The 14,977-nt window shown below is 35.8% G+C and overlaps 1 protein-coding gene across 1 annotated transcript in view; it reads left to right on the forward strand.

Annotated features, from left to right (window-relative positions):
* Positions 1-14,977, forward strand: part of LOC111043458 (nidogen) — a 35,321-nt gene that overhangs the window by 15,207 nt on the left and 5,137 nt on the right. Inside the window, exons 11-19 of the mRNA XM_039429343.1 lie at positions 366-535; positions 1,501-1,603; positions 2,277-2,446; positions 4,442-4,585; positions 5,933-6,068; positions 8,393-8,712; positions 11,127-11,252; positions 12,594-12,725; positions 13,887-14,110. Of these exons, the coding sequence (XP_039285277.1) occupies positions 366-535; positions 1,501-1,603; positions 2,277-2,446; positions 4,442-4,585; positions 5,933-6,068; positions 8,393-8,712; positions 11,127-11,252; positions 12,594-12,725; positions 13,887-14,110 (1,525 nt within the window). The remainder of the gene's footprint in view (positions 1-365; positions 536-1,500; positions 1,604-2,276; positions 2,447-4,441; positions 4,586-5,932; positions 6,069-8,392; positions 8,713-11,126; positions 11,253-12,593; positions 12,726-13,886; positions 14,111-14,977) is intronic.

Consider the following 14,977-nt stretch of genomic DNA (forward strand, 5'->3'; position numbering starts at 1 on the left):
AGCGATTTTGTCACTTTCAAGTCACTCTCATTCAATGTTGAAAAGTTTTTAAATTCGAAATGTTTATGTTTTTGAAGTACGAAAAATGTCATGTTTGTAATGAATGAATGTAATGTTTTTCCAAAAACAAAAGAAATATTGTTTTGGAAATCAATTGGAATTAGAATTCTCGGCGTAGTTCATCCGCACCTATTTTCTATTATTTAATAGCAATCAATGACAAAACTTTTGAAGTACAAAATGCTAATTTTGTTACACAAAAAAAAAAATTGTTTTCTAAATAGATTTTAATTCGAATTCTCGGCGTAGTTCATCCGCACCTATTTTCTATTTAATAGCTTAGTTAATTGTTGATTTGTGTTCAGATTCCGGACGATGTACAGTGGGGACGGCGACGACTACGGGTGTGTGGACATCAACGAGTGCTCGGAGGGAACGGCCACCTGCGACCGCAACGCCATCTGCATCAACCAGGTCGGCTCGTTCGGCTGTCAGTGCAAGCCCAACTTCTCTGGAGATGGCTTCCATTGCACAGGTAAAGTCTGACCCATCTATTCCTCCACTTTACCACAGGAGCTGCATCTTTGCTGCCTCGACAAATTGTCACAACCGCATATTTATGTGATTGAGTTCCAGACTTAGTTTTGGGACAATATCATGAAGTCTTCTTTTTTCATTCATCATTCAGAAAATGCATTATTCATCATTACTTTTTCTTAAATTTTAAAAACACTTATGAAGTGAAAATGCACTTGCTATTGGTATAGAGACGATCGTTTCGACCTGGTGTGGGTCATCACCAGACTGTAGAAACTTAAAAGAGAGTGGCTTTGGCAAATAAATGATTTGATTTGAAGTTAATTAAAAGAGAGTAAGTTTCTAGAGTCTGATGATGACCAACACCAGGTCGAAACGATCATCACTATCAATAGTAAGTGCATTTTAACTTCATAAGTGTTTTTAAAATTCAAGTTTAACTTAATTAGTGAAAAAGTATGGATATGTAACAGATTATTCTTTCATAACTGGCACAATATCACCTCTACTATGGAACAGAAAAGAAATGTATTTTTTACATTATTAGCTTTAAAAAATATTCGATGAGTCTGGATGAAATGAATTTCTAAAATTTAATTATAGATAACCACTTGTATTCTACTGAGATTATTATAATCTGCAACTATTATTGTAATTTTCTCTTAGTCAGATATTCACAGTAGAATGAAATTCTATTACGTTTTAGGACTTGTATTTCACATTTTCCTCACTCTTCTAGCATTGGGGAATGCGATGCATTCATTTTTAATGAGAAGCTTCAACTGTATTAAAAATTGCAATGCCAAAACAGTTTCAATATTTCAAAAATTACTTTGAAATACCAAGTTGTATATGGAGTATTTAATAGAATGCCATTAACTAAGCCGTCATGGAAAACACCATCGAGTAAAATGAAAGGTGGAATTTGAATGATATTTCCTTGATGAATGAATTTTGTTGCAGAAATAATAACATCACCATGCCAGTCGGATCCCAGTCTTTGTAATCAACCCTTCAGCTACTGTGTAAATAGCAGCGATATTTCAACCTGCTCTTGTTATCCTGGGTGAGTGTTTTCAATTTTTTTTATTACATTGTCGCGGAATGATACACATTTCACACAATTTGAGTAGTCTTTTGAGGAACTTGTCTCAACACCTGCGTGTTGCAATTGATCAAGCTGTCAAATAATGAAACCATTTATGTCTCAGTTGCACTTTTTGATAGGTGTACCTCCTGTACCTTCAAAAGCTCTTTCATTTTATAAAATCTCTTCAAATTTAGATTAGGAAGACTACTACTGGACTCTACGTTTCATATTCTAAATACTTGTGTACGCGTAGGCCTATGGAAAAAATGTTATTAAGTTATACGCTATAGGCAAATGTTATCGAGTTATGTCGGTGGTCGAGTCAAGTTGATCCTTCTCGGAATTCTTTTAAGAATTTTTATCAACCTCTCTTTCCCCTCAAAGAATTATTTTTAATTATATTATTTTCTAGTCTACTTTCGAGTAGCTTGCAACACAAATTCAGCAGTGTATTCATTCTATAATGATTATCTGGTTTCTTATTGAATGAAATGATTTGATATTGGCGAAACCACTAATTTATTAAAGCAATCTGGGATACTAGTTTCGGTGTTACACCATTATCAATCTCTATTAGTCACTGGTAAACTCTAGTAAATTCTGGTTTCTTGTTGATACTTTACTCACAGCCTGTATTGTTTTTTCAAAGGTTTGACAAAATTCTACGTGACGATTCTTCGGCATTCCATTGTGAAGATATCAACGAGTGCACTTCACAAGATCTTGTTTGTCACCTCGATGCTGTTTGCGAGAATACAGAGGGAAGTTTCGAATGTCGATGCAATCCTGGATTCAGAGGCGATGGTTTCCATTGTGAATGTGAGTTTCAATATTATTTTAGTCTGTTTCTCGAATTCTCTGTCTTCTTCAACACCTCTATTTGTGTATTCCTCCTATAGTAAATCATGGATCCAAGTATTTAATCCTGAAATTAAGGATTCAATATTCAAGTCTGAGCTTTATTTAATCAACCAATCTATATTTATTGTCAAGAAAAATAATGATTTTACAAACAATGTCATATACAATAGCCTGAACAAAAAAACAACTAACTATGCGATAATAAAAATAATACAATATACCGGGTGATTACAAATGAAATAGACAACTTCAATAGCCTGTACAAAATTAAACTGGTGTATTTCAACATAGTAAGTGATATAGGTTTGTAGGGAATTTCTTAAAGTTTATGTTGGTAGAACTGTTGCTGGCTATTGTTGGCTGCTCCGTGTTACAACAGCCAGTTTAGTTTAGCAATATGGCCGCTACTCAAGTGGAGAAAGCTTATTGTGTTCTTGAATTAGCCAAAACAAACTCTGTTACTGTTGTGCAGCGTCATTTCAGAACAAAATACGGTAAACCACCACCAACAAGGCAATCAATTAATGACTGGTATGAACGTTTTGAAAGCAGTGGATGTGTGTGTAAGAAGAGTACTGGAAGACCTTCTGTTACAGAAGAAAAAATTGATAGTGTTCGTGATGTTTTGTACGAAGTCCAGGAAAATCGACTAGATCAGCGAGTTTAGAATTGCAAATTCCTCAACCTACTGTGTGGAAAATTCTGCGGAAACGTTTGAAAATGACACCTTATAAATTGCAGTTTGTACAAAGTTTAAATGACAATGATAAAGTTGTACATAAAAATTTTTGTCAAGAGATGCAACATTGTCTTGAAAATGACGACACATTGTTCAATCGCCTAATTTTCAGTGATGAATGCACTTTTCACATTAGTGGAAAAGTTAACAGACATAATGTACGAGTATGGGGAACAGAAAACCCAAGAGAGACTGTACAGCATATACGCGATTCTCCTAAAGTGAACGTGTTTTGCGCTTTATCTTGTGAAAAGGTTTACGGGCCTTTCTTCTTCCAAGAACCATCAGTAACCGGAAGAATTTATCTGGACATGTTAACCGAATGGTTAATGCCTCAACTCCATGAAGATAGTTGTAACTTCATTTTTGTACAAGATGGAGCTCCGCCTCACTGGTACTCAGACGTCAGAGGGTATCTGGATGAACATCTTCCTAGACGATGGATCGGCCGTGCAAGTGAGGAAAACGTTGTGTTTCAGCCGTGGCCACCTCGTAGTCCGGACCTAACGCCCTGCGACTTTTTCTTGTGGGGCTATGTAAAAGACAGAGTTTTCGTACCACCGCTTCCTGTTGATATCGATGATCTTAAACAACGAATCACAAATGCTCTTGCTACAGTTAACCGTGAGATGCTTAGTCGTGTGTGGTCAGAATTTGACTACCGTGTTGCAAATGGTGCACACATTGAACATCTGTAAATTTTCAATAAAAACTTCAAGAATTCTTCTATGTAATCATGTAAGTAATGATCTAAACTTTTAAATAATAAATTCTCTACAACCTATTCAAACTGTCTATTTCATTTGTAATCACCCGGTATAATAGCAAACACTTCGACGCCCAACACTATCTTCATCTTTTCTTCAGAGGCCCTGAAATTGATCAGTTGCGACCTGAAAACTCTGGCACCAGACCTGAGCCAGCCAGGTCACTCGAGATTATAATAATAATAATAATAATTATTATTATTATTATTATTATTATTATTATTATTATTATTATCTTATAAGTTAGTCATTCAAAAAATAGCTTAAAGAATCTCCTTGTTCACAGTTAACAGTGAATCTAGTTAAGAGAAATCAACAGGAACTGAAAGATAAATTCAACCAATTTGATAATTTACATTCGAGACTATAAATCAAGTAGATTTCCCAGTTTTTCTTTAATGAGTAAAACATTTTATGATGTTTTATTCATGAGAATCTTTCTTGCAGATATTGATGAGCATGACACATGTCAAGCCGTTGCCTGTAGCAGAGATGCGGACTGCTTTGAAGATCCATACGATGGAGCCAAGTGTGTTTGCAGGACAGGATTCATTGGAGATGGCCATACCTGCAGGCTTCAACCTTACACAGGTAATTCACCTCACAAGTCTCGTTCTAGGCTCATCGAATAGTATTTCCATTTATCCAATACAAGTGCTATCTCTTTTCAAGTATAACCACCAAACTGTGCATTATGTCTACTTTTTCGTTCATTTGTTCGTTCTTCTATCTATTTCTATAGTTGTTTATTTTGGAGCTAACTGGTTCTGTCTATTTTGTATTGCTTCGATTGAACTACCTCTGAACTGTTTATTTTGTGTACTTTTTCTGTTCATTCATTGTTTCTCTATCCATTTTTATAGTTTATTTTGTAGCTAATTGATTCTGTCCATTTTTTATACATCTGTTTTGTCTATGCAGGAACACTGACCCTATATTCGAATAATTTACACTTGATTGGTATAATTCTTCACATTTAGATGCTGTTAAGTCTGCTTTTGGTGGTTAAAATTGCTCCAATTTTCATCAAGATCTGGTCCCATCAACTTTTTGTATAGTTCTAGTAGGAATTTCTACACTTTCAACTGAACTGTCGTTCGATTTCTTCACAACAATGTGGAAACTTAATTAAAGGTCCTGCTTATGTACAATTTTCTTGTAAATTCGTAAACAAATCAGAAGCCCACATCCGCTTGATAGAGGGCTTGTGCATTCTACTTTCCCAGACCACATTTAGTGTTATCTAGGAAAAGAATAAAGGTCAAACTTATGATCGCACATAATGTGCCTTGTGGTCCTAGTCCTGTTTCAGAACATAGAACATTGATATATACTCCATTAATCAGTTGATTGGTAGAGGCCGTGAGTTATAACATGAACCTTCGACTCCCACCACACGAGACTCAACTTTGCATTTTTTTAGAGTGGTGAAAGAGTTTGGTCAGTTTGCTCTCGGCAGCCGGTATCCTACAACTCCTACACTGGCCGTTTGAATGTAGAGTGAGAGGGGAATATGTGTGAGAGAGACATTTTCACCCCCTACATCCCTACCACGCCAGCCACTCTTTCACCGTTTGAGGGGTTGAGATTCATGCTCTAGTTCGTGGCCTATACCATTAATAATGCCTATATTTTATACTTTCAGTAGTCAAGTTATACATTCAGTAGGCAAGAGTTGATCCTGTTATCGGTGATCTTGTCATATTCGCGCCAAGCTCCAACATTCAGTAGTCAAGATATTGGCACTATTGCCAAGAATTTTATAGGCATTCCCTTTTCAGATAATCGATTTACTGATATTCTGAATCATGAAACTGTACTAACTACTCATCACTGGAAACCATCTATTTTCAATTATATTCACCTAGTTTATTTTCATACTCTCTATCTTGTGAATGAGTATTCAGTATAATTACGCACGTTTCTTTTCTCCACTAGGAAATGAAAACCGAAGCGATTGCTCGTCCTGTTCAAGGTATGCCTACTGCCGAGAAGGCCGCTGCATCTGCAACCAGGGGCTACTCTGGCAATGGCCTCTACTGTACAGTCAGCTCCAAAACCACACTGAAGACATGCCTGGCTGACACCTGCTGGTGTCCTCCCAACTACGTCGAGGAAAGCGGCTCTTCACCCATTTGCATTCTCAGTGAACCGTCCAGTCCAGGAGTCATCAGCGATCCCTATGGCGACAGATACAATGCATCTGGATATGGAGGTATTTTATTTAAATTATTTTATATTATATTTGTTTTTAGTGATGTGATTCAGGGTGGTTAGTCTGCCTTCTTGAGCGCGAGGTCTGAATTTATTCAGTTGTTGAGAGATATAAGCTTCAGATTTATTTGTGTATAGATATAAATATAATAAATGAAACGCAGATACACTATAGATACATTACAATAATAGATAGAATTACTATAGAAATAGGGAGCGGTTTGACTCAGTGGTCGCGCTGATAAGCTATCGTTTAGATAAGTTGAGAATCATGGGAATCATCCTCTGAATATGATAAATCTGATAAATTCAAAATTATTGTAGTACATACATTTTTTGGACTCAAAAATATTGTGTGAATTAAGTTATCATTTTACATAACCTCTAGACTGTGTATTCCAAATTAAGGTTTAAAGCAGTTTTGGGCGAATGCCTGTTGTTTTTACCTGCATTGTATCTATTGTCTATGAATAAATGATTCATGAGTTGTAAAATCGCTTCCCGGTGGTTCGGAACCCACCTAAAACTGTAGGTTCATCTCTCATTATCATCCGCCTCATTACCCACGCACAAGCCTAGAGCTCATGTGGGTATCACCCTAAAACAAATACGATTTTATTCAAAACAAGAATGACTTACTCTTCACTTTGCTCTCGCTTACCAGTGATGAACTTCCCCAGCAAAAATGTGAAGATTATGGTAGAAAGGTGCAGTTTAATCATTTATGATCTCACGAGAATGACTGTTTTCATAAACACCGATTTCTCACCGACATGTCACCCAGAATTGACCGATTGTTGATAAGCCAACCGACATTTTGGGGATTAACCAACCAGTAAACAAGTAAACAACCATTGAATGTGATTATGCATTTTTTAATGTGTTTTTGTCATCTTGTTAGCACATAATACAATCTATATACTGCGTGATTACTGATCTGAGGGTTAAGCGTATCACTACTATTACTGGCTTTGATTAACCAGAAGAAATCATAATTTTTCAGTTTCATCTTGCTTGATTCATCCTGTGCTTAGTATTATATTCCTTCTTTGTAACGTGGTCCTGGTAGTCAATACTATATTTTCTATCTTTTCTTTTTTTAGTTGGTACTGCATTATGTCGAATATGTATCATGTAAAATACTTGCAATATTGCATTTATTCACCTGTGTACGGGCTATTTTTTTTTTTTTTTTTTTTGAAAAAAAGTGAATACAGTAAATAGCTATTTTGTAAACTGAGTTTGTGTGAAATTTCATATTGTTTGCAAAATAAATACCGAATATTATTTCAATTTGTGAACCTTTTATTTTATTATTTTGAAAATAATAAATAAAGACGCATTCATGTACATTTTTATGTATGTTTTGAATAAAGAGATTGATTGATTGAACCTCTTACAGGAGAACTGCAGTTTCCAATGTCTCAGTGTATTACCGAGAGTCTCTGTTTTTGTCCCAGCGGTTATTTACTGAAAAATGGATCATGTTTTCCTAAATCCCACGCTGCTATTCAATCGCATACTACAAAAGGACAATCAGGAATTATTTGTGCGTTTCTTATTCAAGTATTATTCCTAATGATTACTAACTTGAGATTTTCATGAAGAATGGTATGAGAGAATTACTTGAACTGGAAAAATAAATTTGAAATGCATAATGAACCGGAAAAACGAAACTTAATCCTTTGAACTTATTAGGGTGGTGAAAGAGTTTGGTCAGTTTGCTCTCGGCAGCCGGTACTCCTACACTGGCCGTTTGAATGTAGAGTGAGAGGGGAAGATGTGTGAGAGAGACATTTTCACCCCCTACATCCCTACCACGCCAGCCACTTTTTCACCGTTTGAAGGGTTGAGAATGAGAATCATGTTATTGTTATAGCTCGTGGCCTATTCAAAAGGCATGAATAATGCCTATATTTTATACTTTCAGTAGTCACGTTATACATTCAGTAGGAAAGAGTTGATCCTGTTATCGGTGATCTTGTCATATTCGCGCCAAGCTCCAACATTCAGTAGTCAAGATATTGGCACTATAGCCAAGACATTCCTTGAAAACCTTTTTCAGATAATCGATTTACTGATATTCTGAATCATGGAACTGTACTAACTACTCATCACTGGAAACCATCTATTTTCAACTATATTCACCTAGTTTATTTTCATACTCTCTATCTTGTGAATGAGTATTCGAATTCAGTATAATTACGCACATTTCTTTTCTCCACTAGGAAATGAAAACCGAAGCGATTGCTCGTCCTGTTCAAGGTATGCCTACTGCCGAGAAGGCCGCTGCATCTGCAACCAGGGCTACTCTGGCAATGGCCTCTACTGTACAGTCAGCTCCAAAACCACACTGAAGACATGCCTGGCTGACACCTGCTGGTGTCCTCCCAACTACGTCGAGGAAAGCAGCTCTTCACCCATTTGCATTCTCAGTGAACCGTCCAGTCCAGGAGTCATCAGCGATCCCTATGGCGACAGATACAATGCATCTGGATATGGAGGTATTTTATTTAAATTATTTAATATTATAATAGTTTTTAGTGATGTGATTCAGGGTGGTCAGTCTGTCTTTTGTCTCCTTCTTGAGCACGAGGTCTGAATTTATTCAGCTGTTGAGAGATATAAGCTTCAGATTTATTTGGGTATAGATATAAATATAATAAATTAAACGCATATACACTTTTGATACATTACAATAATAGATAGAATTACTATAGAAATAGGGAGCCCTTTGACTCAGTGGTCGCGCTGATAAGCTATCGCTTAGATAAGTTGAGAATCATGCGCCTGCTACTCTCGTTGAAAGGGTGACCGCTTGAGCCAACTCCTCTGAATATGATTCATGAGTTGTAAAATGGCTTCCCGGTGGTTCGGAACCCACCTAAAACTGTAGGTTCATCTCTCATTATCATCCGCTTCATTACCCACGCACAAGCCTAGAGCTCATGTGGGTATCACCCTTATACAAATACGATTTTATCCAAAACAAAAATGACTTACACTTCACTTTGCTCTCGCTTACCAGTGATGAACTTCCCCAGCAAAAATGTGAAGATTATGGTAGAAAGGTGCAGTTTAATCATTTATGATCTCACGAGAATGACTGTTTTCATAAACACCGATTTCTCACCGACATGTCACCCAGAAATGACCGATTGTTGATAAGCCAACCGATATTTTGGGGATTAACCAACCAGTAAACAAGTAATCAAATCAAATAGCTCTTTATTTATCATTGCATTCATACAATATAAATAGTGTCACAATATAAATAATAAATCACAATAATCAGTTTATGAAGTCTTGTATACAATATGGGCTGATTGAAATTAAATAGTTTTTCTATTCTTTCTTAAAAATCTGCACCATCCTTCTCTGTGATGTTGATTGGCAACCGATTGAGAAACTTAGCTCCCATGTAGGAGGGGCGTTTTTCAAAGAATTGAATGCAATTATGTTGTTGAAGTGCATACGTTCTTCTTGAGCAGGTATAATATTGTAATTGACATATCCTTCCTTCATTTTTGAATTTTAGAGTCAGAATACATTCCATTATATAGAGTCCATAAACGGTCAAGGTGTTGAGGCTTTTAAATTTCTCTCGTACAGACTCTCTGAAACCTAACCTTAAGATTATTCTAACTGCTTTCTTCTGTAATATAAATAATTTTTTCAAGTTTCCAAGAGATGTTCCTCCATAGAGACCTATTCCAAAAGACAGGTGAGAATGAATGTTGGCGAAGTAGATGATTCTCAGTGTTGTCTGGCTGCAATAATTGGACAACACCTTGAGTGAATAAACAACCATTGAATGTGATTATGCATTTTTTAATGTGTTTTTGTCATCTTGTTACCACATATACAATCTATATACTGCGTGATTACTGAACTGAGGGTTGAGCGTATCACCACTATTAACTGGCTTTGATTAACCAGAAGAAATCATAATTTTCAGTTTCATTTAGCTTGATTCATCCTGTGCTTAGTAGTATATCCCTTCTTTGTAACGTGATCCTGGTAGTCAATACTATATTTTCTATCTTTTAATTTTTTAGTTTGGTACTGCATTATGTCGAATATGTATAATGTAAAATACTTGCAATATTGAATTTATTCACCTGTGTACGGGCTAATTTTTTGAAAAAAATGTGAATACAGTAAATAGCTATTTTGTAAACTGAGTTTGTGTGAACTTGCATATTGTTTGCAAAATAAATACTGAATATTATTTCAATTTGTGAACCTCTTACAGGAGAACTGCAGTTTCCAATGTCTCAGTGTATTACCGAGAGTCTCTGTTTTTGTCCCAGCGGTTATTCACTGAAAGAAGGCTATTGCTTCCCTAAATCCCACGCTGCTATTCAATCGCATACTACAAAAGGACAATCAGGAATTAGTTGTGCGTTTCTTATTCAAGTATTACTCCTAATGATTACTAACTTGAGATTTTCATGAAGACTAATTAATTATTACTGGTATGAGAGAATTACTTGAACTGGAAAAATAAATTTGAAATGCATAATGAACCGGAAAAACGAAACTTAATCCTTTGAACTTATTAAATACCAGTGAATTATTAATGACTGGCAGGTAACCCGTGCTCCGCAACGATCTAACTGAAAACTCGAAAAACTGAAAACTTGACCTACTAAAATCTTGAAAAATCTAAAATCGGCCTATAACCATTCTCGGTGAATTAAGAATCGATATGCAAAATCTCAAGTTAATCAGTCCAGTCAGTAGTTCTGACGTTTTTGTTAATACTATCTTTATAATTAATTGAATTTTCTCTTCAACCAATATTCAACTCAATGTATCAGCACATTGTTATAAATGTGTGCTCAACATTTCTCAAATCATTCAAGTAACGATAGATAAGAATCTAATTAAATTGGTTGTGTTGATGTAATTCCAGATTCATGCAACAAAATAAACAACTGTCATCCCGATGCTCAATGCATCTACATCACTGACGACCAGTCATATCGCTGCCGCTGCAATGCTGGCTTCGAAGGAGATGGATTTGATTGCACTGAAACAGGTAATAACTATTATATTTCAAAATTAATATAAAGTGTATCATAGAAGACTATCACTATTACTTGGTATCAGAAGTTGTAGCAGCTTTTCGACAACCTGTTGGAACTTAATGAGTTTATATTCTACCTTTCATTATTTCAAAATGCACAATTATCTCTAAATGAACAACTATTTCATTTTAACTCTGCAGTTTATGGAACTGTCCGTTGTTACGACTTTGACAATACATGTATTTGTGAACGATAATAAAAACATTTGATTTGACTAATCACGATAACAACAATCCAGGAACTTGTAAATTAGACAATATTAAGATAATTAATCAGAGACTTATTCCATTGATGAGAAGAAATACGTCAGCAATAATGTACGATATACAGATATACATCAGGCTTATAGTTGAGTCACGTGAAAAAAACCTGAAATTGCAGCGGCCTTATAGGAACAGTAAGGGTCAACTCACACTTTCGCGACTCAGGTCGAGAAGAGACTCGACTCTAGTCGAGATCATGAGTTTTCAAATGGTGACGTCGCGGAGACTAGAATCGACTGGTCTGAGTGTCACCATTTGGAAACACAGTCATGCTCTCGACTAGAGTAGAATCTCTTCTCGACCTGAGTCGCGTAAGTTTGAGTTGAGCCTTATGCTCAACTCACATTACCTCGACTCAAATCGTACGACTCCAGTCGAGGATACTCCAGTCTCTCGACCTTACGACTTTTTTGCTCATTGTCACAACTTCAGTTCCATACTACTCCATTTTCTAACATTACTTTATTAAAAATATAAGATCTAATTCGTCACTACATAGCATGTAACACATTTTATAATAATTATTATGAATATATTGTCTTATCTAATCCTTATTATTGTCTTATCTAAAATTATAAAACATTACTTTAATATAACACAACCTCACTTTCATTAAAAATGCACAGTACTACGCAACTCAAGTCAAGGCTCGACCAACAATGTCGAGTCGACGCTCGACTCAGTCTCACAGTCGTAAGGTCGCGGAGACTAGAATCGACTGGTCTGGGCGTCACCATTTGAAAACACATGCTCTCGACTAGAGTCGAGTCTCTTCTCGACCTGAGTCGCGTAAGTGTGAGTTGAGCCTAAGGTTAATGTAGGTACTTAAATGAAAAACATATAGGCATCAAGTGAAAAAACACTTCTCCTAAGCTACACCATCTGTACATTTTCAGGCATTTCGTTTCATTATGTTCTTTATTTCCTACTGATATTATAGGATAAAGTTTAATTGAAATCGATTTTTTGCAACCAACTTGAATCAAGACTTCACACAGACTAAAGTATCCCTCTTTTTGAATGTTTCAGAAGTTTCGTGTCATGAAGTAGATCTGTGTGACTTGAATGCAAATTGTGTCTACGATGCTGGTTCTGGAAAGTCAATTTGTATATGTAATCCAGGCTACCAAGGCGACGGAACTTTCTGCTACAAAATCAGCAGTGAGTATACCTTTTGAACTAGTTCAAAAGGCTTCCTTCTCCTCAGCCTCTTATTAAGGGTTGTCACATTAAGGAATGTTTTAAGGGTTGTGTGGCAGAGAGGACCTGGAGTCCTTACTCCGCCATTAATAAAGGTAATCAATCAGCCTCCTGGTAAGATCTACATTCTTTAGTAGTTGGCTTGCCTCAGGATTGACATGATGAATGAATAATGAATTTATTGCCAAATACAAGAAATATTTTTACAAATAAAAATAATCATTAAATTACAATAGTTTTTGGCGTGACTGGAAAAAGAAGCCTTGAGCTCCAGCCACGAAATCTAAAAATAAAAAATTCATTTTTTAATCTAATAACTGCAGTACGGTACAATTTTGTTGATGGATGATAATCTATGGATGTTGAATTTTATCAATAATCAAGTATTCGATAAACAAAATATAGACGCACAGAAAAATAATATAAAAATTGTCGAGTTTTAATAATTTTTACACAATTAATATTGCCAAAATTGGTGACTCAGCCAACTCAATTCTCAATTTTAAAATAATAGTTTTGTTTTACCAACGATTTTATTAATCTCAATTTGGTTTTTGTTATTTTATCCTTAATAAAGAAACCCAGGAGTGCTTCAGTCTGATAGTGCTCGTAGATAAATTTATCTTTACATTTAAATAATTAAAGCGGTATCAAAGTGAACCAATCGAGAATATGGTTTTTAATATTATTATAAATTATGCATAATATGTTATACATTTTTTTGTCTTCCGGAATTTTATTTATTAGTTTATTACTCTGATAATCAAATTGGTGTTTACTAGATGTTAATGAAGTAAAATTAATATTGAAAGCATTGATGATGGAGTCTCGAATCATGCCGCATGGTAAATCGATTTATCTCACTGGACACAAATGGAATGCGTAGATCTATATGCAAGTCACTGTTTCTGGTGTACCAAAAAGCGTTGACCATATTCCTTGATACTTTATTTTGAAAATCCTGTATCATTTTTCATCATACTTTTACATGCACATCCTCATGGTTGGATCTCATACACCAAAATTGGTTTTAAGATTTGGATGTATATAATGATCTTGTAACTGATAATTTGAAATTGTTGTTACTAACTTATTTTGATCAGTTGAATCGATTGTTGCCAGATGAGCGGTGCAACTGTCACCCGGACGCCAACTGCCTGACTGAGCCGAGCTCAGGCCAGTCCTACTGCCAATGTCGGCCCGGCTTCAGTGGAGATGGTGTCACCGCCTGCCAACAGACAGCGCTGTCGTCGCCTCCCAACTGCAACCTGCTCAACAACTGTGCGCCCACCGCTGTCTGTCTCTTCAGCAACGAACACAACGAATATCGTTGCAAGTGCCGGCCGGTTAGTAGTCTACTGCCATAGAGAAAGATGCATCAGAAGATATACCATGATAAAGTCGTCTACGTTCCAAATTTCAAGCAGATTTTTGTTAACTCGAGGCAGAGAAAACCGTCACAGAGAAAAGATGCATGTACTGCATAAGAAGATATCCCATGTTATGGGTCGTTCATGTTCCAAATTTCAAACCGATTTTTTGTTAACTCAAGGCAGAGAAAACTTATACTTTAAGATTGTTTCATCTGGATTGTTTTATTCTATGCTCAAGACGACTTTTTTATCTGGATTGTGTTGAGAATTAAGATAATTTCATTCTATGCTTAAGTCGCCTACTGTCAATTATTACTGTTTTGGTCGGGTGAGAGTGTAAGAACGACACAGTATGAGAGATTAACGGCGTCACATAGCTTCACGAAAAAGTCTATCACTACTAGGACTATCAGCTTGAGTTGAAATTGAAATTTAGAGCATAAACGCCCTACAATGAAATCTAGAACATAAACGCCCTATACCATGGGATGTCTTCTTATGCTATCTTTTCTCCATTGTACTATCGAATCAAGCTGCATTCATGTTTAGAAGTCACCTTGTTGGAGGCCATATTTCTTGCCAGATAGAATCAAAAAGAGAAACAAATCATTGAAATTATGGGTTTGATCAGAAAAATGATAAGATAGAATCGGAAAAATTTGAAAAGGAATAGGAATAGGAGAAATAATTTGATAGAATCGGAAAAATAAGAAGAGTAATAGAAATGAGAATAGAGGAATAGAGTAGGAGATAAGGAGAATAAGAATGAAAATAGAAAAATTATTTGCGTTAGATCATTTTTGATCAGTGATTGGGCTATGTGTCTGAAGTAAGAAGTAA

Source organism: Nilaparvata lugens, chromosome 5 (assembly GCF_014356525.2).
Source record: "Nilaparvata lugens isolate BPH chromosome 5, ASM1435652v1, whole genome shotgun sequence".
Classification (NCBI taxonomy): Eukaryota; Metazoa; Arthropoda; class Insecta; order Hemiptera; family Delphacidae; genus Nilaparvata; species Nilaparvata lugens.